We start from the raw sequence: 25,590 nt of genomic DNA on the forward strand, positions 1-25,590 counted from the left end.
ACAGAAGTAAAAGACTCTGGGGTGGGTTGGAGGGAGGATTCAGGTCCTGGAACAGGATGGCAGAGGACCCAGTGGGGCAATGGAAAACTGGGAAATGTTATGCATGTACAAACTATTGTATTTACTTTTGACTATAAAACATTAATCCCCCAATAAAAATAAATTAAAAAAATAAAAGTGAAATTGAGGGAAAAATGACATAATGGTATGAAAGAAAATTTTAATATTTAAGGTTGTGTAAAAGACATGCTACCTTTATTATAACCCTAAAATACCACATATACCAGTTTGAATGGCTCTCAGGACCTCTTTAACCTAACTCTAGTCCATTACCCTTATTTTATAGGTTAAGACACCGAGTTTACCTAAAATTCTATCAATGCCAAACCAAATCTTGTATTTCTGATAATCTAGCTCACACTTTTATCCAACCCTTCCCAAAGCTATTTTCCCCCAATCTTGCTTTCATGTCACATATTCCTATCAACTTTTGTGGAGTTCTTAACCTTTTACTCCCATGAGAATAAAAATGAAGAGATTTCTTAGTTTTACCTGATCATGTGCAGGGAAGATTGTAAGGGTAATATCTGGTGGTTACTATGTAACAATGCCCTGGGAAATTACAGTCTCAAACCCATAAATATATTTCACCACCATTAAAACATCTCTGAAAACATCAATTACAAATATTGCAAAGTGACCTTCAAGAGCATGAAAACCACTAAGAGTCTACTTAATCAATCATAAGTTACATCAACATGCTTGGCATATATTACTTTGAAAATAAACTGGCATACACAGAAGCACTCTTAAAAACCTAAGCCTGTTAATCTTTAATGAAATTGTGTTATGGTCCTGTTCCTAGACACTAATGGTACTTGTGGTCATGGCTATGCCTTAGACATGTGCTACTTATATTCAAGAAAATAATGATGGCAGTTAGGAGGAAACTTTTTTTCTTTTCATCTCCAGTCACAGAATTATAGTTTGCAAACAGAATTATAGTTTGCAATAGTAGAATCTTGCTTGGTTACTGTGTCCATGAATCCTAGTACATGAATATTAGCAGGTACCATGAAGATGAGGCATGCACAATTTGTAAACGCCATAAAGGATTCATACTTTATATTTGCATGTTTCCCTCCAAAAGGACAGTTGTTAGTCACACTTCTAAAATGTGATGTTATACTACATTAAATTTTATGACTGTAGAAATAAGTAGGTTATCCATGTCTTGGTAATACAAAATCTCTTTCAAATAGGAAAATCTTATGGGTCTAAAATGTAGAGAAATTCTATTCTAGAAGCAAATTCCAAGATTAATTAATGGAAAATGGTTTCTTACAGTAGCATACTTTATTTTATTCAAACTGTATTCATCTTGAGTTAAATTATTCTAAGTTACTCTGAGGTTACTTAAATAAAAGTATATTTAAAAAAATTTCAACATATGATTTTTATAGGGAGAATTTCTGTTCAACATTGCTGGATTTTACTGCACTAGGAGTTTTCCCTGTCTTCCTAGGTCTAGTTTTCCCCCATGGTAATAGGCCATTGTTTATCATTTCTATTTTTATTCACTTCTAGCTTGCCTTTCTATTCCCACTAGTAGTTCATATTTCAGCTCATATGCATTCTGTTTACCTAAGTTTATAGAACACTCATATCCCAGTAAATTGCATATGGGATCTGTGTATCGTCCTACCATCATTGAAGGATGCTCTTAAAATTTGCATGGATCTAAGCCTAAACAATTCTCTACCTTCAAGGTTCCCTTTCAAAACCAGCAATTAATTGTCTGGTTACACAAGTCAACACTGTCTGTATAAGTGAAGTCTTTAATCCCCTGTAAAGACTCCATGCAATTCCTCTCAAGACACAGTTAAAATGTATAGATGTTAAAATTAACAATGCTACTTTTCAGGATACAATATGTCACTTACTTATCATTCACTCATTCATTCATTCATTTGACAAATATTTACTCTTAAATTCTACAGCATTGACAGTTAATTTTAAGCAAATCAGCTTGATTAAGTACCTATCTAGAGAAATGGATAAATTTAAAGTATAATGATAATGACTCTGAAAAATTTGTTCTGTTGTTTAAAAATATAATGTCATAAACACTAATATTGGGGACTGGGTGGTGGTGAACCTGGTAAACGCATTATGTTACTGTGGTTTGAACCCCTACTTTCAACCTGCAGGGAAAGTTTAGTAAATGGTGAAGCAGTGCTGCAGGTGTCTGTCTCTTTCCCACTCTAGCACCTCCTTCCTTCTAAGTTATGGTTGTCTCAATAAAAATATAAAGATTAAAAAATTTTAAAACACTAATATTAAGCTTAAAAATATCATTGTTTTACTCAATGCACTACTGTCCATAAGAAACATGTCCTTATATTCTTTACTAGAATCCAATGGAAAAATTAAGGTAGCTAGCATATGATGAACATCAGAAAATGGAAACTTCTAATATATTGAAAGAGCACTGCATATTGATTGAAGGTAAGGCCAAGTGAGAAACATGTTTATCTCAGTGTCAGGGATTAACAGACATAAGCTACACCAACAAAATGTTGTTGTTTTATTTACAATGAAACGTGGATAGTAACTGTTGAAGGAATTTGTAACAACCAGTAAAGAATTAGTAATGAGTGGCAGGGGAGGTGGTGCAGTGAACAAAGCGTGGGACTCTCAAGCATGAGGTCCAGAGTTTGATTCCTGGCATCACATACGCCAGAGTAATGCTCTGGTTCCCTTCTCCTCCTTCTCTTCTTCCTCCTTCTCCACCTCCTCCTCTCTCACTGATAAATAAATAATTAAAAAAATAGAAATGGAAATTCAAAATCACAATATGTTCAGTGTACTCATATGTATATAAACATATCCTTCACAAACTATGAAAACAGTGATAATTTGAAACAGGTATATCAAATCAACCCATTATACACATAAAACTTATATACAAGGTTATATATCTATTATATCTCAATAAAATTGGAAAACAGATATCTTCTGAGTTACTGTCTTTTATTACTTCTCTAGGATTTAAGACTGCCATCTTTTCTTTCCCCTGCTACATCCCACTCTAGGTAATTCTCACTGGTGATTAAATTCTCAGTCCTCTGCACTCCCTGAATACTTTACTATATGCTTGGGCAGCTATGGCACTTGAATGATGAACACAGTAACAGACAAAATGATGCTCAAGGATATGAACATTTTCCTAGGGATGCAAAAATCAGGTGTACTATTTATCAAAGATGCTGTGATAATAACTCCAGTTCCCATGTGCCCTTATGCTGTGAAGGAAAGTAAAGCACTCTGATGAATAGAGCATCAGAATATGAATCAAAATATATGGGCCTCCCAAAAACAATCTGCCTCTGAACCTCTGGTCTCCTAAACCCACAGTCATGATCTTCTAGTTATATGCAACTATTGTTAACACAATGATACTGTGAAAATCTATCTAAATGGATAATCTACATGAGTCTAAACATGTGAAGCTTCTGTCTTGGCTCAGATATGCAAATATGGTGGAAATAACCATACTGAGCATTGTGAGCTTTGTAAAGGATCTTATATCATTGAAATTCTCCTCTTCTCTTCTCTTCTCTTCTCTTCTCTTCTCTTCTCTTCTCTTCTCTTCTCTTCTCTTCTCTTCTCTTCTCTTCTCTTCTTCTCTCCCTTCCCTTCCCTTCCCTCCCCTTCCCTTCCCTTCCCTTCCCTCCCCTCCCCTCCCCTCCCCTCCCCTCCCCTCCCCTCCCCTCTCCTTTCCTTTTATTTTTTTCCTCCAGGGTTATTGCTGGGGCTCTGTGCCGACACTATGAATCCACTGCTTCTGGTGGCCATTTTTCCCACGTTTTATTGGATAAGACAGAGAGAAATTGAGAAAGGAGAGGGAGATAAAAGAGGGGGAGAGAAACACCTGCAGACCTGCTTCTCTGCTTGTGAAGCATCGCCCCTGCAGGTGGGGACCTGGGAGCTCGAACCCAGATTCTTGAGTTGGCCCTTGTACTTAGCAGTATGTGTGCCCAGCTGCCACATTTGATATTTATAATACTTAAACATAAGCTACTTAGGAAAAAACCCCCACAAAAAGTTATTGAAAAATAAGGCAGTCCTAGTCTTGCAAAACAGCTCATTTGGTGAGTGTGCTGCTTTGACCCAGTTTCTGAGGTCTTTCTCTCTCTCTTTAAAAAAAAAAGAAGGTGGAGCCAAGATGGGGGCTTGGAGACAAACACCTGATGTGAGCTCCACAAAGACGTTTTCAACCTGGAATTCTCAGAGAAGCCACCAGGTTTCAGATGCTACCGTGATGCCAACCAGACTTCCCTGGGTATATGACCCCACCAATGTGTCCTGGAGACCTGCTTCCCCAGAGCCCTGACCCACTAGGGAAAGAGAAAGACAGGCTGGGAATATGGATTGACCTTCCAACGTTCATGTTCAGCGGGGAAGCAATTACAGAAGCCAGACCTTCCACCTTCTGCATCCCATAATGAGTGACCCTGGGTCCATACTCCAAGTGGGATAAAGAATAGGGAAGCTATCAGGGAAGGGGATGGGATATGGAGTTCTGGTGGTGGGAATTATGTGGAGTTGTATCCCTCTTATCCTATAGTTTTGTCAGTGTTTCCTTTTTATAAATAAAATTTAAGGAAAAATACGTCACTATATTTATTTTTCATATATAGAAAATATTAGAAGAATCTAAATGCGAGGCCGGCAGTGTTGACATCGATTCAGAAGATAGATTCCTGATCTGTCTTGGAGTTTCTTTGCAATTTCACTTTCTCAACTAGGGAGCAGCACAAATGATTGGTAGTTTCATAAAGCATTTTGAAAGGCAATTTCATTGGCTATCAGAAATAAACTTAGATTCCCTCTACCCAAGCTATGATAGAATGCCACTTTCTCAGTGTACCATACAACTGTTATTAGAAATGGCTAGGTCACCATAAAACTAAACTCTTCACTGTAGTTTTGGTCACGCTCAGTGAATAATATTTATACTATGATTTAAGTAGAGTTTGTAAACTTTCAAGACTGAATTTTCACATTGAATAGACTTCTTTATATCCAGACTAATGTTTTTTTTTAAAGCAATTAAATTATGGAAAAAGAAACCTTTCATGTGTCTCTGGAAGCTTATGGTCAGAGATGCCAAATTAGTAAGATATGTTATAATATCTCCTAATAATAACAACGAAAACTGCAATTTCTGGGGAAGAAAAAGATGATTTTTGGATGCCGTTTTAACTTTTAATATTTCATTATTTCTTTTTTTCCCTCTCTCACACATATCTATCCAACATGCTCCAGATACATATCTGATGAAATTAATTTTAGCAATTTAATTTTCACTTAGCTGGAGTTTTTATAACTTATAGGTCATGTTTCAGGCAGCAATAGCATTCTTAAGTAGTTAAAAATTTAAAATAAAATTGTCTTGAAATTTCAACTAGTCAGCCATCAAGTTGCAGATGCTTCAGTGACTCTAACCTGACTTCCCTGGGCAGATGACCTCACCAATGTGTCCTGGAACCTCACTTCCTCAGATCCCTGCTCCACTAGGGAAAGATAGAAACAAGCTGGGGGTATGGATCAACCTGACAACACCCATGTCCAGTGGAGAAGCAATTAAAGAAGCCAGAACTCCCAACTTCTGCACCCCATGAAGATCTTTGGTCCATACTCACAGATAAAGAACAGGAAAACGTCCAATGGTGGGAGGAGATACGGAATTCTGGTGCTGGGAATGATATGGAATTGTAGCCCTTTTATACCACAATCTTGTGAATCATTATTAAATCACCAATAAAATTTATTATTATAATAAAAAGTAAAAGCAGAAAAAAGAAATTTCAACTAGTATATGCATAATATAACATAATTCCATTAGGGTAGCTGCTTTTAATGGTTTTAAATTTGTATAGACCATTTATACTTGTATCTAGTCTTTCCTCCAACCTCTAATTATTTACCCATAAGTTTTTTTTTACACTGATGAGAATAAAATATAGTATAAATACAACCAGCTCAAATACTAGTTTGGATCTTACTAAACTTCAACACTCAAATATAGGTTAACATCTTTGAAGCTGTTATTAAGACCGACCAGGAAAAATTACATTATCACTTTTAGTGGTTTGATGAACAATGAATGCATCATAGTCTGTTGGTCACTTAAACCTGAGAAAAATACAAAGTCAAAGCATGAGAAGGTAACATCTTTCCTTCTAAGGAGGGGGAACAGTGTATTTAGAGTACCCAAGTATGTTTGCTAAATGAGAAGCCAGTGAATGTGAGAGTGGAGATTGCGTATTGAAATGTTGCCACAGGAGTTGAGCACCATTATCATTCCACTGTTGTTACTGGAACCAAAATGACACATACAGCAAAATATATTGGAAGGATATAATCCCTATAGGCAGATTGATCTGCTTATAAAAAAATGGCTTTGTCTGTCTGTAGTTATTAGTTCTTGGTTAGAAAATATATTAGTGGGGACACAACTGTCCTTCCTGTCAAGGGTCATAAACTGGAAGCAAAGAAAAGCTAGTTAAGGGAGTTGGGTGGTAGTACAGCAGGTTAAGCGCACATGGCACAAAGCTCAAGGACCAGCATAAGGATGCAGGTTCGAGCCCCCGTCAGCGCTTCACAAGCGGTGAAGCAGGTCTGCAGGTGTCTGTCTTTCTCTCCCCCTCTCTGTCTTCCCCTCTTCTCTCCATTTCTTTCTGTTCTATCCAACAATGATGATATCAATAACAACACAATAACTACAACAATAAAACAAGTGCAACAAAAGAGAATAAATTTTTTTAAAATAAAGAAAAAAGAAAAGATAGTTAAGCAGAGTGATTTAAATTTAATTTTTTTTTTTTTGAGATGGGAAGACAGAGAAAGTGGGGTTGGGGAGAGAGAGAGAGAGAGAGAGAGAGAGAGAGAGAAAGAGAAAGATCACAGCACCAAAGCTGCCTTCAGTGTCATGGGGGCTGGGCTCTAACCTGAGGCCTGCATATGGCAGAGAGGTGCATTTTCCAAGGGAGCTATTTCACCAGACCTAAATCGTTCTTGATAACAACCTTTTCAATTCAGCAGTCTGGGTAAACAATAAACACCTGATGGGAAAGAGAAGAAAAGAGTACATAGAAGACAAAGTAGAGAGAGGAAGGAAGAGCAAAGCAGAGGGAAATGTAAAGAAGTGAGGAATGGGGCCCCTGGCCCCTGGTTAAGCCTACACTACACATTACAGTGCACAAGAACTGGGGTTCAAGCCCCTGGCCCCACCTGCAGGAGGGAAAGTTTTATGAGTAGTGAAGCAGGGTTGCAGGTATCCCTGTCTCTCTTTCTCTCTCTGTCTCTCTCTCTATCTCCCCCTTCCCTATCAATTTCTCTTTGTCTCTATCCAATAATGAAGTAAACAAGTAATAAAAATAAAGAAAAAGAAATGAGGGGAAAAGAAGAAGAAATTGGGAAAAGGGAAGGAGTTTTTTGTTTTGTTTTAGTTTTTTGTTCCCAGAGTTGCTCATTTCAGGATTATGTTGGTGCTGCAGAGCAAACCTGGGAGCTGAGAGCCTCACATGGAAGTTATTTGCATGACCATTAAGTTCTCTCCCTAATTCCCGAGGGAGAGTATGACCACAACAGCAATGAAGAACTTGCAAAACATTAACCAGTAATCAATTTCCAATTTGGGAATGATTCTACTTTTTAAATGCATTGAATGTTACTTTAGCTAAATTACTAAATATTCACAGTTCTATTTTCCATATTTTTAATACATATGTGCTTATTACCCCTTAAATATTGATAGTATTAGAGGAAATATAAAATATAGTGAGGAAAATAGCATAATGGTTATGCAAACAGACTTTACTGTCTGGGGCTCCAAAGTCCCCAGGATCCTCTAAAGGATCCTCTGCACCATCATAAATCAGAGCTGGACAGAATGCTGGTTAAAAAAAATGAAAAGAAAAAAAGTAAAATACTAATCATAATGTATCTAATTAATGTATACTAAAAATATAATCTTTTTCACATTATTAAGAAGTGATAGGAACATAATTGATGTTTCTCTAAGACTTTCTCATTCATTTATCTTTTTTCTTAATTGATATTGTCACTATTTCTTGAACTTAACTACCTGTTTCCTTTAGGATTTTTTTTTTTTGGCACCAAACTTAACTTTTTCAAATTGAAATTTCAAATGGGTTCTTTTCCAACAATTTTGTTTATGTAAACAACTTTTATTTTTTATTTACTTATTTTTATTGAGGGGTTAATGGTTTGTAGTATGTTTTTTTTTTTCTTCTCATCACTCATCACCAAAGGTCTGTATCCACACCCCCACTCCCATAGATTGTTGGGTAGTATGCCACCTCCCCCTGGCTTCTGCTTAACCATATGCCTATATAGGGATTTACTGATCCCATTCAAAGCTTTGGTCTATTTACATAAATCACTTTTACATTTACATAAAGCACTCCCTCCAGGGCATTGGTGGTTCAGTGATAGGATTCTCGCCTGTTCCGCCCCCTCCTTGTCACACTCTGATTTTCACCAGTCACTTTTCTCTCCACCCTCTCTATATCACATCCTGTTTCCACCCTACTTGGAGAGTACAAAAACAGCTGCTCTTCTGATTAAAGACACTTGGAAATTGCTTTCCGGCTCCGAGAGTTCCAGAGTGTATCTCCTGCGGAAGTTAGTGCGGCACGAGTTCCTGATCCCTCTCCCACGCAGCAGCCTAGATTGGCTCCAGTTGAGTTCTCTCCAACCCAGAGAGCACTAGCTCGGGAAGAAGTACCCTCAGGCTATCCCGGCAATAGATAACCACTATAATCTTCCCAAAATCTTAGATATAAGTTATTCTATTTTTTCTTATTTTACTTACTTATTTTTTACTCAGTGATAAATAAAGATGCTATTGCACCCTTTGGAATAAAGTGGATGGAGTTGGAGAAGATTATGTTCAGTGAGGCAAGTAAGGAGGTGAAGGGGTGAAGGACAGCTACGGAATGTCTTACTCCGATATGAAATACAGAGAATTGAATACATAAATGTGAACAATTTTATCCTCCACCTTGGCATCCAGTGTTCTAGAGTCATCCCAAGAATTTATGCTCCAATTTCTGCCCTTCAGATGTTCCAGGTTTGTGATATTTTCCTCCTAGTTCAGGATGTGGGCAGTCCGAGCCGGTCCATAACCTCAATGAAGAAGGATTTTTGGCTTCCTTAATTTTGATTTATTTTCAGACACAGTTTCACATGGGATACAATTTCCTGCTGCAGTGTTCCATGATTTCCCTTAAAAGTTTTGCCAGGCTGTAGTGCAGCGGGTTAAGCGCAAGTGGCGCAAAGCACAAGGACCGGCATAAGGATCCCGGTTCGAACCCCGGCTCCCCACCTGCAGGGGAGTTGCTTCACAGGCGGTGAAGCAGGTCTGCAGGTGTCTATCTTTCTCTCCTCCTTTCTGTCTTCCCCATCTCTCTCCATTTCTCTCTGTCCTATCCAACAATGACAACAACAATAATAACTACAATAATAAAACAACAAGGGCAACAAAAGGGAATAAATAAATAAAATTAAAAAAAAAAGTTTCGCCAGACAAAAATGACAGGATCCCCCCCCTTTTTTTTTAAGAAGGAAATCAAATATGCGTAAAGACACCATTAACCTTAACCAATTTCACTAGTGACATTCGTTTACGTTTTATTTTATTTTTTCCATTTTGTTGCCTTTTTCTTATGGTTGTTGTAGTTATTATTGTTGTTACTGATGTTGTCCTTCCCCATTCCTTTCCTCCCCATTCCTTTCCTCCCCATTCCTTTCCTCCCCATTCCTTTCCTCCCCATTCCTTTCCTCCCCATCCCTTCCTTCCCCATTCCTTTCCTCCCCATTCCTTTCCTCCCCATTCCTTTCCTCCCCATTCCTTTCCTCCCCATTCCTTTCCTCCCCATCCCTTCCTTCCCCATTCCTTTCCTCCCCATTCCTTTCCTCCCCATTCCTTTCCTCCCCATTCCTTTCCTCCCCATTCCTTTCCTCCCCATTCCTTTCCTCCCCATCCCTTCCTTCCCCATTCCTTTCCTCCCCATTCCTTTCCTCCCCATTCCTTTCCTCCCCATTCCTTTCCTCCCCATCCCTTCCTTCCCCATTCTTTTCCTCCCCATTCCTTTCCTCCCCATTCCTTTCCTCCCCATTCCTTTCCTCCCCATTCCTTTCCTCCCCATCCCTTCCTTCCCCATTCCTTTCCTCCCCATTCCTTCCTTCCCCATTCCTTTCCTCCCCATTCCTTTCCTCCCCATTCCTTCCTTCCCCATTCCTTTCCTCCCCATTCCTTTCCTCCCCATTCCTTTCCTCCCCATTCCTTTCCTCCCCATTCCTTTCCTCCCCATCCCTTCCTTCCCCATTCCTTTCCTCCCCATTCCTTCTCCATGCCTTCCCCTCCCCTTCTTTCTTTCTCTTTCTTCTCCTCTTCTTCCTTCCCCTTCCCTCTCTTTTCTTCTCCTCTTTCTTTTACTTAATTTTTTTATTTATATATTGGCTAGAGATGGAGAGAAATTGAGAGGGGAAAAAGAGACAGAGGAAGAGAGACAGAGAGACACCCACAGACCTGCTTCACCATTTGCAAGGCTTCCCCTCTGTAGGTGGGAACTTGGGGGCTTGAACTCAGGTCCTTGTGAATGGTAACAGGTGTACTCAACCCACCACAAAAAGAAATACATATGATTTTGATTGTTTTGAGGATTTGAATTAAAATCCTTGAACACTAAAAAAATCAACCTTTGTACAAAGTATTAAATTACTATTTTATCATTTTTAATTATTGTCACTTTGTTAAAATTCTCATTTAGTACTTCACAGTCTTACTATAGTATCCTTATTATTTCATCTCTCTTTTAATTAACTGAGCAATAATTGAATTTGTATTCAAATGATATTAAAATTTCTTGCAAAAATAAAAATCAAATTTTTATTTCAGAAAACAGTTGTATGCAGGAATGAAACTCCCATGTATCATGCTCTGTTTAAACATTTTAATCTAGTTCCACAAAACTAAACTATTTACAAAGACTTAAAAACATCAGTTCAGTCACAATACTCAAATCAATTACTTATATGCGCAGAAGCTGTTTTATTATCAGTGACTAGATATTTACTCCCTAGCAATACACACACACACACACACACACACACACACACACTTCACAATTAAATAACTATTTCCTCTAAAATGTATAGGTATAATAAAATTTTATATCTATGTTAATTTTCTCAAGTTCAAGAATATTATACTTTTTGGAGAAGAATGTACTGTTATGAGATTTTAGAGATGGAAGGTGATTCTGCAAATTTTGTTACAATGAAAGATAAGACAACTTGGAATGTAGCAGTGCTCAGATACATGGAAAGCCACCCTACTTCATCAATAATTGATAAACAGCAAGTCAGAACCTCTGGATGTGTATAGACTGTCAAAACTATAAAAGTCTGACCCTTCTGCCACTGGAGATACACCACAGAGTACAACGCGTATGGCCAAAGGACCTGATTAAATGCACAAGGACCTGGGTTCAAGCCTCTGACCCCCCACTTACACGGGAGTAACTTCACAAATGGTGAAGCAGTGCTGCAGGTTTCTCTCTTCCTGTCACCCCAGTTCTCTCTTGATTTCTCTTTGTTTCTACCTAAATAAATAAATAAATAAATAAAATATTTAAAAAGTATAGTCAATGAGAAGTGTAAGCATTAATGTAGGTGATTCTTGGGAATAATAGAAAAGAAAAAAAAACTATAAATATATATGGTAGACTCAAAATTAAGGACATTAGCTACCTCTCCAGGGGAAAAATGTGATATGATGGCAGGTGTTTAACATATATAAATGTATGTATGTTTTATACTGTTTTCCATGCTTCAACATCATAATTACAGTAGTGTATTTGCTTAACCAGGTGCACCACTGCCTGGCTCCCAAATCATAATTATAGATGAAGACATGAGAGGCATATTGAATTTCTGAAAAGGAGCAGTGGGTGAAAATGGTCAACTTCACAAAAAAGAAGCTAAAAATCTAGACTTAGAGCAAACATGAAAAACGATGAATTATATGAAACCAAAGTCAAGTCTGTTTTTTTTTTATCAGTTTGATATTTTATTAATGATAATGCATAGTAACTAATAATAAAAATATACTCTAGTTGCCTCTAGATTGTATAATCAAGGTGCTTTTTGTCATGATAATTTATTTCAGACCTCTCTATTTTATTTTTTTTCCATAGAGTAGAAAAGGAGCAAGTTTTTAATGTGTTTTTCTCTTCAGTTATTCTGTTGATATAAGTTCAGTTTGTGGTATCATTTGCTAATTACTGTAACAAAATATAGAGGTCTTAGATGAAACAATTCTTCATAATATAATTCTTTATACTATAATCAACGCATTTCTACTTGTAGCATGACAGAGACTTACCAAATAAGTGGGAGATAGCATAATGTTTATGCTAAGACACATATACCTGAGGTTCTAAAGTTCCAGGTTGAATCCGCAGCACCATCATAAGCCAGAGCTGAGCAGTACTTTAGTCTCAGTTTAGCTTCTTGCCCTTCCCTTCCCCCTGCACCCCATCCACCTCCCTGTCTCCCTCTCCCTCCCCTTCCCTCTATCCCTCCCCATCCACCTCCCCTTCCCTCTCTCCCTCCCCATCCACCTCCCCTTTCCTCTCTCCCTCCCCATCCACCACCCCTTCCCTCTCTCCCTCCCCATCCACCTCCCCTTCCCTCTCTCCCTCCCCATCCACCTCCCCTTCCCTATCTAGCTTTCCCTCCCTATCTCCTCTCCCTCCCTTCCCTCTCATAGTCTCTCTTCTATATTCCTGTCTGTTTCACTTTCATTAAAATAAGTAAATAAAAATATTTTAAAATGAATGTATGACAGAATTTAAGAAGCCAATCAGAAAATAACTCCAGGACTTTCAAGGAAATTAACCGTACAATTTAAGGCTTCTAATAGGTACTCATACTTTTTATTTTTCTATTTTGTTGAGACTTGAATAGTTTGGCCATTTTTTTTATCATGCTGTTTCTAATGTTGTCTTTTTTCCCACAGGGACAATTGCTACAACTCGAGTGGCAAAATAGAGCTCATGGACTTTAATTGCATTTTCTCCCTGGTGTATTAAGAGACAGCTCTCTGCTCTGTAATTACACAGTAAACCAACCAAAGTGAATATTCACGATTGTATGTTAGATCCATTATCACTTTAGCCTGTTTTCTATGTGAATGACTTCAGGGAATATCTCACCTTAAATTAAAATACACTTTGTTTATAAAAACCATTAAAAATTGTTCCAAACAGAAAGTCTTGGATTTAACAGAACTTGTTTCATAAATCCACTTTTAAAGAAAAAATAATCATTGGCTGATTGATAAGCAGAAAACAGACTTAAATCAAGCTATGCTCAGGAGCTGGGAGCTGGCACACTTGGTTGAGTGCACATGTTACAGTGCTCAAGGACGCAGGTTTGAGTCCCTAGTCCCCACCTGCAGGGGGAAAGCTTCACGAGTGGTGAAGCAGTGCAGCAGGTACCTCTCTGTCTCTCACCCTCTCTATCCCTCCCTTCCCTCTTTTTTCCTGACTGTCTCTATCCAATAAACAAATAAAAATAAAATAAAAATATAAAGCTATGCTTGAACTTGGGTTCTTGTGTGTTGTATTGTGTTCCACCGACTAGTCCTTTTAATTTATTTCTTTTAATGATGCTCGTAATGTCTTCTTTTTGAAGGGTAGAGGTGGGACTGGGGTTTCAGGCATGCAGGATTCCTCTCCTCATGGTAGAGTTACTAATATTTTAATTTCAGAGAGATGAAAGGATGGAGAGACACAAGTGGTACCAGGGACTTGAACCCAGGTTCTCCTGTACTCTACTGGATGAGTTCCCATGCTCCCAACTTGGTGATTTCTAAGTTGTCAGAAAATTCTAGATCTACTGTTTTCAGATGTTTACATAGAGATACACTGTGTTAAACCTTTTGACCTTCAGTCATCAACATCATCAGCCCATATGCCAAATTCAACCTCTTCCCAGCTCTTCTTCCTCAGTCTGTTCTGAAAAGATTACTGGACATGCCCAGGGTAAAAACAGTCATGCTGTCATAGTTCTACATTCCTCTCTACTCTCCCATCAAGCTAGTGCTCATATACTGTCAATTATACTTGAAAAAAAAAAAAACTCTCCCATCAGCCCCCCCACACCCCCTTACATAAAAAATACATTCAAGTTAATTTGGGGGGTGGGGGAATAGGGAAGTATATTTATTCATGAGTGGGCATAGAGTGGGAGGGGGAAAGACTGAGTAGAAATGCATCATATTTATACAGTCACATCACAGTGAAAGTTTTCATCAATGATTATGAGGTAGGACATAGGAACCAGCTCCTCTGGAGTTGCTGGGCAATATCTAATAAAATTATATTATCCCCTAAGATAATTTGAGTCATCCTTGCTGACCAAGTTCTGTTTTAATAACTTTCCATTCCTTATCTCCTTCAGGACTCAGCATAATACTAAGTTGTTTTATATGGGGTTACTAGAAGGGTTAATGTATTCAAATTAATTACTAACTAATTTCTTTCATTAAGACACTCATTATACACTAATTTAAAAGTATAATAATTATTTTGCTTATGATACTATAGTCTTCTCAACAGGTTTCTCCAAAATATCTCATTGAATATATATATATATATATATATTTTTTTCTTTTTTTCATCTTTCCCTTTCTGGTTTAACATCTTTAATATCTCACATGTTACCCTGCTGTAGGAATTTAAAACTAACACAGCATGATAGAAGCTCTATAATGACTTGAATGACTCTTTTGATTCTCTATTTGGGCAGTCCTCCTCTTTACTCTGAATACTGCTTCCCCCCCCCCACCCACTAAAAAATCTAACTATATAAATATTGTAATTTTGGCCTGGTTTTGGAACTAACAAGCAACGGGCCTGTCTTCATGTAGTCACCTTGGATCTGGGAAAGTGTACTTTTAACCAGCTGGTCAGTCCTGGCTAAAATTCTGCTGAAAATATCAAGGATTTTTTGGCAATATTATCTTGTTTGTGTTGGCCAGATGATAAAGTAGAAATCATTTAGTGGGACAAATGCTAAAGATATTCACTTGCGATCATATTGTAAGGCTTCTATCATGTTGTGAAATGATAAAAAAACAACAACTATGTGATAATAGCTATTTCATATATCATCAGTTAAACAACAGAAAAACACTTTCCTATCTTTATTCACTTATATTCAAAGCATCAAAGAATACTACAACACTTTCTCCTCCTTTAAAGTTTCCCTAATTCTGAGAAAAATAAATATTGTCACACTTTCTTAGTTCCCATTACCCACACTTTGGACATACATTGCATTCCACATTGTGGTGCAAATAATTACAGATATTTTTCTGCTAACATACTAATGTCAAGAACAGAGTATTAAAAAGAAAGAAATTAGAACCCAAGGAGGGAATGATGAGACATCACATCATCCCATTACTTAGTATAGAAATGATAAAAGCTAAATAAATATTTCTCATGAGAAACAGAAAGAAGATCAGAACAGTTTGCATATTGTATACATTCTATAATGAAGAATGGTATGCAGAGCCCAACTGCAAGAAATAAATAGTTGGGGCATTTTTTTAGCTATAGCAAATTAACTTATAAAATGCAGCTATTTTTTGCTAAATTCATAACTAAGCAATACTATTTGTGGAATATATATTTTTCATTTTAAAATTATCATCATTTAAAAGTGTACTTGTACATAATTTGGACATTTTTGTTAAAATTCTTTTAAAATTATCATTATTTACTTATTGGATAGAGACAGCCGGAAATCGAGGATGGGGGAGACAGAAAGGAAAAGAGACACAGAGATGCCTGCAGCCCTGCTTCACCACTTGTGAAACTTCCCCCCTGCAGGTGGGGACCAGGGCTTGAACCTGGGCCCTTGTGCACTGAAATATGGGTGATCAACCAACCAGGTGCACCACCACACAGCCCCTTTTATGGGCTTTTTTTTTTTTTAAAGTGTAGGAAAGCCCCCATTTGCTTCCATAAAGTATATATTTTGAAAAGACAGATTTTTCCTGTCATAGAAAAGTTAACTTAGTGTCACTTGAAAGAGTTCAGAAGAAAATAAAACCTGAGACAGAATCAAAAGACTGAGATGCTACTGACTGTCTGCGCCATTGGATAACACACCAGCCTGTACTTTCTGGACCTTGTTGTGTTGCTGAGTTTTTATGGGCTATTTAGCATCAAATATGGATTCCACGCTATTTCAATTTTTCATTTTAGTTCTTGTTTTTAACTTGCTACCAGGGTTATAGCTGTGGCTTGATGCTTATATGGACCTATTACTCCCAGATGTCATTCCTACCCCTCTTTTATTAGAACAGAGAGAAATTGAGGGGAGAGAGAGAGAGAGAGGGAGAGAGAGAGACCCACAGACCTTCACTACTTATGAAGCATCCCTCCTACAGTTGGGAAGCAAATTTTGAACCCAGATTCTTGTGCATGGAAATGTGTGAGCTTAGCCAGGTGAACCATGGCCCAGCCCTTAAGTTCCCTTTTGAATAACTGCTACATTTATTTTGATAGAACCAGAATTATTTTAAAAATGGATTATGTTTTCAAACATAACAATTCCCTTTCATAAAGCATCAGAAAATTAAAGTGTTCAATTATCAACATGATCTCACTTATCAACATTTCATGACCATGTTTCTAGCACCATAATTTCCAGTTTTCCTGTCGTGAATCATGAGATTATTAACTTTTTGTTATAAACCATAGTCAAATTATTATACAAGATTTTCTTTAATGGTGATTTCTTTTCTATCTATAGAAAAATGTCCCTGTTAAATGTGGTAAATCTTACAAAAACTTGAATTGAGAATTTTCTTATTTATTTATTTTCCCTTTTGTTGCCCTTGTTTTATTGTTATAGTTGTTGTTGTTGTTATTGATGTTATCATTGTTGGATAGGGCAGAGAGAAATGGAGAGAGGAGGGGAAGACAGAGAGGGGAAGAGAAAGACACCTGCAGACCTGCTTCAGCACCTGTGAAGTGACTCCCCTGCAGGTAAGGAGCAGAGGGCTGAACTCAGATCCTTATGTGGGTCCTTGCACTTTGCACCATCTGCACTTAACCCGCAGTGCTACTGCCCGACTCCCTGTTGGTATGCTTCTAAATTCTGCTTCTAAGACCCCTTCTGTTTCATTGGTTTAATCTCCCCTGCTTAACACTGTATTCTATTTACATAACCACTGTTAACTAAGCACTACCCTGCCTCCAGGGCATTGGTTTAATCCTCATTGTTTTGAACACTTTTTCCTTCTCCCCATCCCCTATCCTATGTACATCCTCTTCGCACCTGACTCTTCTGCCTCAGGATATATAAGGACAAGATTGTGATTAGAGATAGCTTAGATTGCACTGCGTTCCACATGAATAAAGACTGAACTGCGTACCACTCAGCCATGAGTCCCTGGTCGTCTCTCTCTCCTGCCCATGAAGCTAGCCCGGCAACTCCCAAGAATTTTCTCTTTCTCTTTAAAATTATTTTTATTTATTGACTAGAGACAGCCAGAAATTGAGAGGGAAGGGGGAGACAGAGAGGGAGAAAGAGAGACAACTACAGCCCTGCTTCACCACTTGTGAAGCTTTCCCTCTGCAGGTGGGGACCAGGGGCTTAAACCTGGTTCCTTATGCATTGTTAACATGTGCGCTCAACTACATGCCCCACCACCCGGCACCAAATTGAGAATTTTTAAAGGATATTTACAAAATCATAATAGATGTCTAAAATATCCATTTTATAATTTTTTAACTTAGAGTTCTCAGATGACCATCAAAACAAAATCAGACTCCTCTGAATTTAAATAACTGTTAGCTAAACATATATTATCGATTATCTAATAAAAACAGTTACTATTATTTTTGTGTAGAGATGGGGGATACAGGCAATGACACACCTGGTTCCGTGCACACATTACAGTGCACAAGGATCTGAGTTCAAGCCCCTGGTCTTCCACCTGCAGGGGGAAAGCTTTTTGAGTGGTGAAACAGAGCTGTCTTTTTCCTATCTCTAACCCCCTCTCAATTTCTCTGTGTCTACCCAATAATAAGTAAATAAAAAAAGATTTAAAAATGACATAGAGAGAAATTCAAAGAGGGAGAGAGAGAGTGAGGGAGAGAAAGAGACAACTGCAGCACTGTTTGACTGCTTTTGAAGCTCTTTTGCTAGAGGTGGGGCTTGGGAACTTGAACCAAAGGTCCCAAAGGTACTTTTGCTCAACTGGCTTGAACCACTAGTCCTAGGTTTTGTTTGTTTGTTTTTAGCTACCATGTATTCCTGGCTGTGCGATTTCACCATTCTGAGGGGGATACTTTCAGAGAAAGAGAGAGAGAGAGAGAGGAGAGAATGAGAGAGAATGAGAGAGAGGGAGACCACAATAAGCACTACGGCGCCTGAGGCTTCCCCGTGTGCACTCTGTACCTGTGACTGGGCCTCTGCTCTTGGTAAAATCTATACTTTTTTTAGTGAGCAATCTCCCAGTCCTCCCATATTCAGTTTTTTGAATGCACACTACATCCATAATAATCAAAGCCATTATGGAAGTAAGCATTGTTTCAAGACCGGAAAAGTGTAAGTTCAAGGGTACATGACTTCATTTTAGCTTAAGGTCCCACATAAAGCTAATAGATTCAGCTATTCAGCAGATACTTTGTGATTTCCTTAAAGTCGCAAGAAGTATCATTAGGTGAAAACAACAACTTTTAACTCTGAATAATTAATATTTCAAAATAATGGTCATATATAGCTAGTGTAAGTGAGTAATTTATCCTCTCAAATCTGGAGCTTTTAGTTATATGGCCAAATTGTTACTGATAATGCCTGCACTTAGCTTTTGTTTACCTTGGAAATGGACAGATTAATGTATCTCTTTGCGTGTAGGTCAGAGGGGTGTTGATGAAATAATTAAAAAAAAAGTACATGTGGTTTTAAAACTAGACATATGGTAGCTTAGGGCTGACAGAGTCACATAGTTAAATAATGTGGACTTGTGAGATTAGTTTAAGGACTCATGTTTCCTTTCACTGCATTGAATGCTGTGCAGTATCATCTAGCAGTAGGATGTACAATCTGTAACTCAACATGGAATAATGGAGTGGAATGAAAATGAGTTAATATATCTTACCAATAAATGAGACAGTTCTGTGATATATGTTTGAATTTATTGTTATGGGGTCTCAACTGGATTATCTGGTTATGAAAATAATCCCAGAAGACTCCCCTCAGATACATAGCTTTTTTTTTTTTTTAGTCATGACATTCCAGTTTCCTGTTTTCTTTCTTATGGAATATAGCACCTTTATTCCGAGCCAGGAGGTGGTGCACCTGGTTAAACTCAAACATTATAGTGTGCAAGGACCCAGGTTCAAGCCTCGGGTCCCCACTTGCAAGGGGGAAAAGCTTCACAAGTGGTGAAGCAGGGCTGGAGATGTCGCTGTTTCTCTCCTTCTCTACTCCCTCCCCTCTCAGTTTGTCTTTATCTCTTTCCAATAATAAATAAATAAAATAATTAAAAAAGATCACCTCTACTCTGTTTTTTGACTATTATAGAAAAATTATCAGTGACAATGTAGTAGTGATTTCCTAACAAAATTGAGAGATAATGTCTTTATTTTTAGTTTTCCTAATATAGTTAAATGACTGTAGGATCACTTATAATGTACACTGTCAGAATTCAGCGGAGAAGCAATTACAAAAGCCAGACTTTCTACCTTCTGCATCCTATAAAGATATTTGGTCCGTATTCTCAGAGGGATAAATAAGAGGGAAGCTTCTAATGAAGGGGATGGGACATGAAAGTCTGGTGGGAGGAACTATGTGGAATTGTACCCCAGTTATCTTACAATCTTGTTAATCATTACAAAATCACTAATTAAAAAAAAACCTAGAAAAAAAGAGTGAAGAACACAGATTTAAGATTCTGACATGCAAAGTCATATGTACATCCAAATAATTCTGAAAGAGAAAATGGAAATGACTAGATGATATACTTGAAAAGTATCACTTATTGGCATCTACGTTAGCTAAGAGGCTATGTTCTTCAGTTCCATTAATTTTATGACAATGTTTAACTAATGACTCTGAAATAGAACCAGGAAAACCACCAAAAAGCGGAAGGAAAGGGTATTTTTCTAAATAGTGACATTGCATGTACATAGTATATAATGACTAGCTCCGCTATAGCTATCCTTCTGATATATATTTTTTCTGCCTGTGGCATCCTCTACTCGATGCTAAAAAAAAAAAAAAAAAAACTAGCATAATGGGCCCTTTAGAATATAACTAAAATGGTAAAATGGGTCCACTAACTACCTACAATACAGAGATCCCCCTAACTCATCATCTGAACTATTCCAGCCTTTAGGTTCATGATTAGTCAACAATTTGTTTGGCTTTATATCTTAACTCTTTTTCAGCCACCAGGTTCCAGATGCTACCATGATGCCAACCTGGCTTCCCTGGGCAGATGGCCCCACCAATGTGTCCTGGAGTCCCACTTACCCAGAACCCTGCCCCACTAGGGAGAGAGAGAGACAGGCTGGGAGTATGGATCCACCTGCCAACACCCATGTTCAACCGGGAAGCAATTCCAGAAGCCAGACCTTCCACCTTCTGTACTCCATAATGACACTGGGTCCATACTCCCAGAGGGTTAAAAAATAGGAAAGCTATCAGGGGAGGGGATGTAATATGGAGTTCTGGTGGTGGAAATTGTGTGGAGTTGTACACCTCTTATCCTGTGGTTTTTTGTCACTGTTTCCTTTTTTATAAATAAAAAAAAATTTTTTTGTTATTCCATCATTCTGTTTGGTATTATGTCACTTAAGAAGCCATTAGGAACCTTTGGATTCTGAATTATGGTGAATAGATATTTTATTTTTTATTAAGAATAAGTGGAATAGCAGAAACTAAGGTGGAAATGTTTTGTTCGAGTTACAGAGATCTTTGTCAGTCTATATAGCTCATGGCATTCAAATTTGAAAAGCTGATCATTAGTGACCCCCATCAGGAGTCACTCAGAATCTTCTGAAGTGCTGATACATGACCTTTGCTAAAGTGTCTGATTTTGAAATTAAAACAGAACTGGAATCCACCTTAATCAACATAAATAGTAAATACAGAAGTGTAAGTATAAAGAGGAATACAAATTTGGGTGGAACTCGAAGGGTCATATTATATTTTAACAATTCCAATAAAATATTGGAGAGTACTTTGAAGATTCAAAAAAATTATTATTATTTTTAAATTTTATTTTAAAATTAATTTATAAAATAAAAAATATTGACAAGGCCATAGAACAAGAGGCGTACAATTCCACACAATTACCACCACCAGAGTTCCATATCCCATCCCCCTCCCCAATAGCTTTCCTATTTTTTATCCCTCTGGGAGTATGGACCCAGGATTATGATGGTGTGCAGAATGTGGGAGGTCTGGCTTCTGAAATTGCTTCTTTGCTGGACATGGGCATTGGCAGGCTGATCCATACTCCCAGCTCATTTCTGTTTTGAAGGTTTTTAAACAATTCCAGGTTCAATCCCCAGTAGCAGTGTAAAGCCAGATCTGACCTGTGCGTTGACCTCTTTCTCTCTATAGTCCTCTTTCCTTTCTCTCAGTCTCTGTCTATTATCAATCTATCTTTGCCTTCCTCTCTCTCATTAAAATGAATAAATCGTTAAACAAGAAAAATACATGATTTCACAAACCTTAGTTACCTTATGAGTTTTTGATTGTGTACTATTATTTTTAAATATTTACTAAAGTTAATAGTCCACAGAGTTAATTTATTTATTAACACATCTACCTACACTAGCATAACATATTTATTTGTTTGTTTCTTTATCAAGTTGCAGTAATTGAGTGAATTTGTTAAGCAATTTGATTATCACCTAGAAGTGCTACCGGCAACAGTGTTAAATTAATACAATCATACCATTAAACAGTGTTACCCTAAACGGTATGATAAATTTATTATTGAAATATTGATGGAAGGTTTAGAGGCTAAATCCAATGCCCAACCCTATATACTGGAGAGTATGTGAATATCCCAATCTGAGCAAGTATTATGCTTATGTGAGGTTGTAGAATAGTCACAGTCTGCTTCTCTATCCTGTATGTCAACGACCATTGCCAAATTCAGGTTAGTCCAGATATGGAGCTTTTTGGCTGTTTTGGACTCTCTGTTGCAAACTATAATTTGTGCTGGAATTAGTGAAATCAGTCTATGGAGTTCTAGCTGACAGACAGTGAAGACACAAAAACAGTCATAAAATATGTTCAAAATGATATAATATTATATTTCTGCCCTACAGACCTCTGAAAGTGTGTGCGTGTGTGTGCGTGCGTGTGTGTGTGTGTTGCTGTGTATTTGTGTTATGGCTTAGTCTGAAAGCTTTAAAAACACTTCTTTTTATTTTAAACCTCATCCCCTTCTAGAATTGATAATTATCAGAAATCTATTCAAAATTATGGTGTATCATTACCACAAAGTTAACACACTGAAAATTGTGAAGCTTTCTGTAAATATTCTTACCTTGACATCTTTGACATTCATCCTGGTTCCTTCCTTTCCAACAAAGATATCGTCAATATCCACAAGGATGTACCTGTCCAAGGACAACATCAGCCTCTTTCCTGACAGGAAGGAGATGGCGTCTATGAAGATGAGCTTGTGAAGCCAAAAGTTCAAGTTGTTTCCAAAAAGGACTCTCTGAATTCCATCATGAAGTCCCAGGTCCTGAATCACGGTGGCATGGAGTGGTTTGCTGGACAAAGATGAGAGTGATTTTTCTGTCTGTAATTCAGTTAAAAGTACAGGCTGGTAGGTTGAATGATTATATTGGAAAATAGTCCAGTCTTCCCCAGGAAGTGGACCTTTATCAATCTTGGGAGCTTTGGTAATATGCAGCAAAGGAGATTGAGGGTTGACAAAACAGTCCTTTAGAGCTAGATTATTGAAAAGGATTAATGGAAATCCTTTTAACTGTGTGTTTGGTAAGCTGTTCTCATTGGCTTTATGAAAGCTGATGATACTAACACTGTATTCCACGCAGTATTTTTCCAAGAGCTCTCGATTCCATGAGTCCATACTGACGTACTTGAGAATATTTTCATAGATGACTAGAATGTATTTCCCTTTGCCATTGTCTGTAAGAGGAGGTATGTCTCCCTTTCCAGGAGCAATAACCATATGGTACTGAAATCTGCTGGATTCCAAGATAGCTATGATGTCTTGTCCCAGTTGGGAGTATTGGCTCTCCACAAACAGGAGGACAGTAGGATCTGTTTTGGATGTGTCAATTGGTTTAACTGTTTTCAGCTCTGTTGAGCGATAGGGCAGAATTTTTACGTTGGCACACTCAGCTTCTGCATTCGTTTCAATAAGTGTCATTTCCTGTTTGTAGCCAGAGTAGAGGAAATAGGCAGAAATGACAATGCTCACCAAGCAAAAGGTAGCTAAGAGAACAATCAGTGTTCGAAAACTTCTCCGAAGCTTCACGATAAGATTCATTTTTTTTTAAATTTAATATATTGCTTTGGAAGGTTTTTTTTTTTTTCCCCAGTTTTCTTAATGCACCATAGTGAATACCATACGAGATGGTGCAAATACCACTTCCCAGTTGTTCATGTAACCATGGCAAATCATGTAAAATATTTCAAGAGATCACAGGCAAGTACAAAACTGGAAGGCAACAGGTCTGGAGAAGGATAGCGAAAGAGGAAAATCTTTTGAAGGCTTCCAATACCAAAGATTTCTATGGAATCTTTATCTGCAAAAGAAGAGAAATATAGTGATTAGGACAAAATCAGAAATAGAAGTTTTTTGTTGGGTCCTGCTTGGCCCCGATCTAGGCCCAGCAGACACTCCATAAGCCTGGCTTGAGTTTCGATGACGGTCACTAACTTCCTCAGAGTGACACAGCAGTTCCTGTAGGCCATGCCTGAATTCACCTCTGCCCTCCAGCTGATGATGCCTAAAGAGCATAGGCCCCCACTGACAGTGATACCACCTCACACCACCTCTAACGTCATCTCACCCTACCTTTCCATCCCTGCCTCTACCCCCTGCCTATAAAAAATGGCCTTTTCCTCAATAAAGCGAGTCACTGCCTTGACAGAACTCCTGACTTGGTGTGGTGTTCTCAAGTCGCCGACACTCTCCCTCCCTCCAGCTCAGCCCCAGAAGGGGGGTCCGGCTGGTCCAGATCTCTCTCCTCAGGACTACCTGTCGGGGAGAACCCGACAGTTTTTAAGTTTATATATAGATTCATAGACATTTAACAAACATGTCCTCTTTAGCGTAATACCAAGACAGATGAAATAGCTTGTTCTCCGATCTTAGATGCAAAGTGAGACAAGAAGAAAGACAAAAGAAAGACTAAGCTGGGGCAAGATCTCTCTCTCTCTCTTTTTTTTTTTTTTTTCTTACTCAAAGCACATTCCTAAATTTGTCCTTGTTCTATCATCAGAACTAAGTGTTTCATTGCTGGGGTTTGGCCTTAGGATACCTGGTTGAGCTCACATTACAAGCCCCTTGTCCCTACCTAAGGGGAGAAAACTTTTAAAGTGGTGAAACAGTAATACAAAAAAACTTATCAATAAGTTTCAGAAATGTTTGGTTTTGCATTAGATTTTGAAAAACATATTTTATAAATCTTTGGACTATGGTAGATAGTATAATGAGTATGCAAAGAGACTCATGCCTGAGGTTTCAAAGTCTCAGGTTCAATCCCCTTTGCCACTGTAAGCCAGAGCTGAGCTATGCACTGGATATATATAGTCTACTATCTAAAATGTTACAAAATCTACTGACTATTTTAATTGATTTGCATTTTCCTCTGTGACAGACTTCTCTGATGATGTAATGTTCACTTTAAGAGATAGACATGTTAGTGCTTATTCTTTTATCAAATATAATTTTATGATAACTTTTGCACTGCAGAAGTCTTTCAAGTGTTTCAATTTTTGATTCCTTTTTTTCTTTATCGGGGAGATTAATATCTTATAGCTGACAGTAAAACACAGATGTTTATACATGTGTAACTTTTCTCACTTTTCCACATAAGAATTTAACTCCTACTAGGTCCTCGGCCATCATATTTAGGACCTGAATCCCCCCTACACCCCAGAGTCTTACTTTGGTGAAATACACCAACTCCAGTCCAAGTCCTTCTTTGTGTTTCCCTTTTCTGTTTTTTATTTCTCAACTTTTATCCATGAGTGAGATCATCCCATCTTCATCCTTCTCTTTCTGGCTTATCCTACATAACATGATTCGTTCAAGCTCCATGTAAGATGAGGTGAAGGCGGCGAATTCACCATTTTAAATAGCTGAGTAGCATTCCATTGTGTATACAGAACACAAGTTACTCAGCCACTCATCAATTATTGGACACCCAGGTCGTTCCCAGGGTTTGGTTATTACAAATCGTG

General features: G+C 37.8%; 1 protein-coding gene across 2 annotated transcripts in view; it reads right to left on the reverse strand.

The window, feature by feature from the left end:
- The window catches only part of LOC103120541 (bifunctional heparan sulfate N-deacetylase/N-sulfotransferase 4), a 329,220-nt gene extending 305,297 nt beyond the window's left edge, over positions 1-23,923 (reverse strand). For both annotated transcript variants that reach the window (XM_060176966.1, XM_060176961.1), the window contains exon 1: positions 22,691-23,923. In XM_060176966.1, the coding sequence (XP_060032949.1) occupies positions 22,691-23,668 (978 nt within the window). In that variant the 5' untranslated portion in view covers positions 23,669-23,923. The remainder of the gene's footprint in view (positions 1-22,690) is intronic.
- Between the last annotated feature and the right edge of the window lie 1,667 nt (positions 23,924-25,590).

Source organism: Erinaceus europaeus, chromosome 2 (assembly GCF_950295315.1).
Source record: "Erinaceus europaeus chromosome 2, mEriEur2.1, whole genome shotgun sequence".
Classification (NCBI taxonomy): domain Eukaryota; kingdom Metazoa; phylum Chordata; class Mammalia; order Eulipotyphla; family Erinaceidae; genus Erinaceus; species Erinaceus europaeus.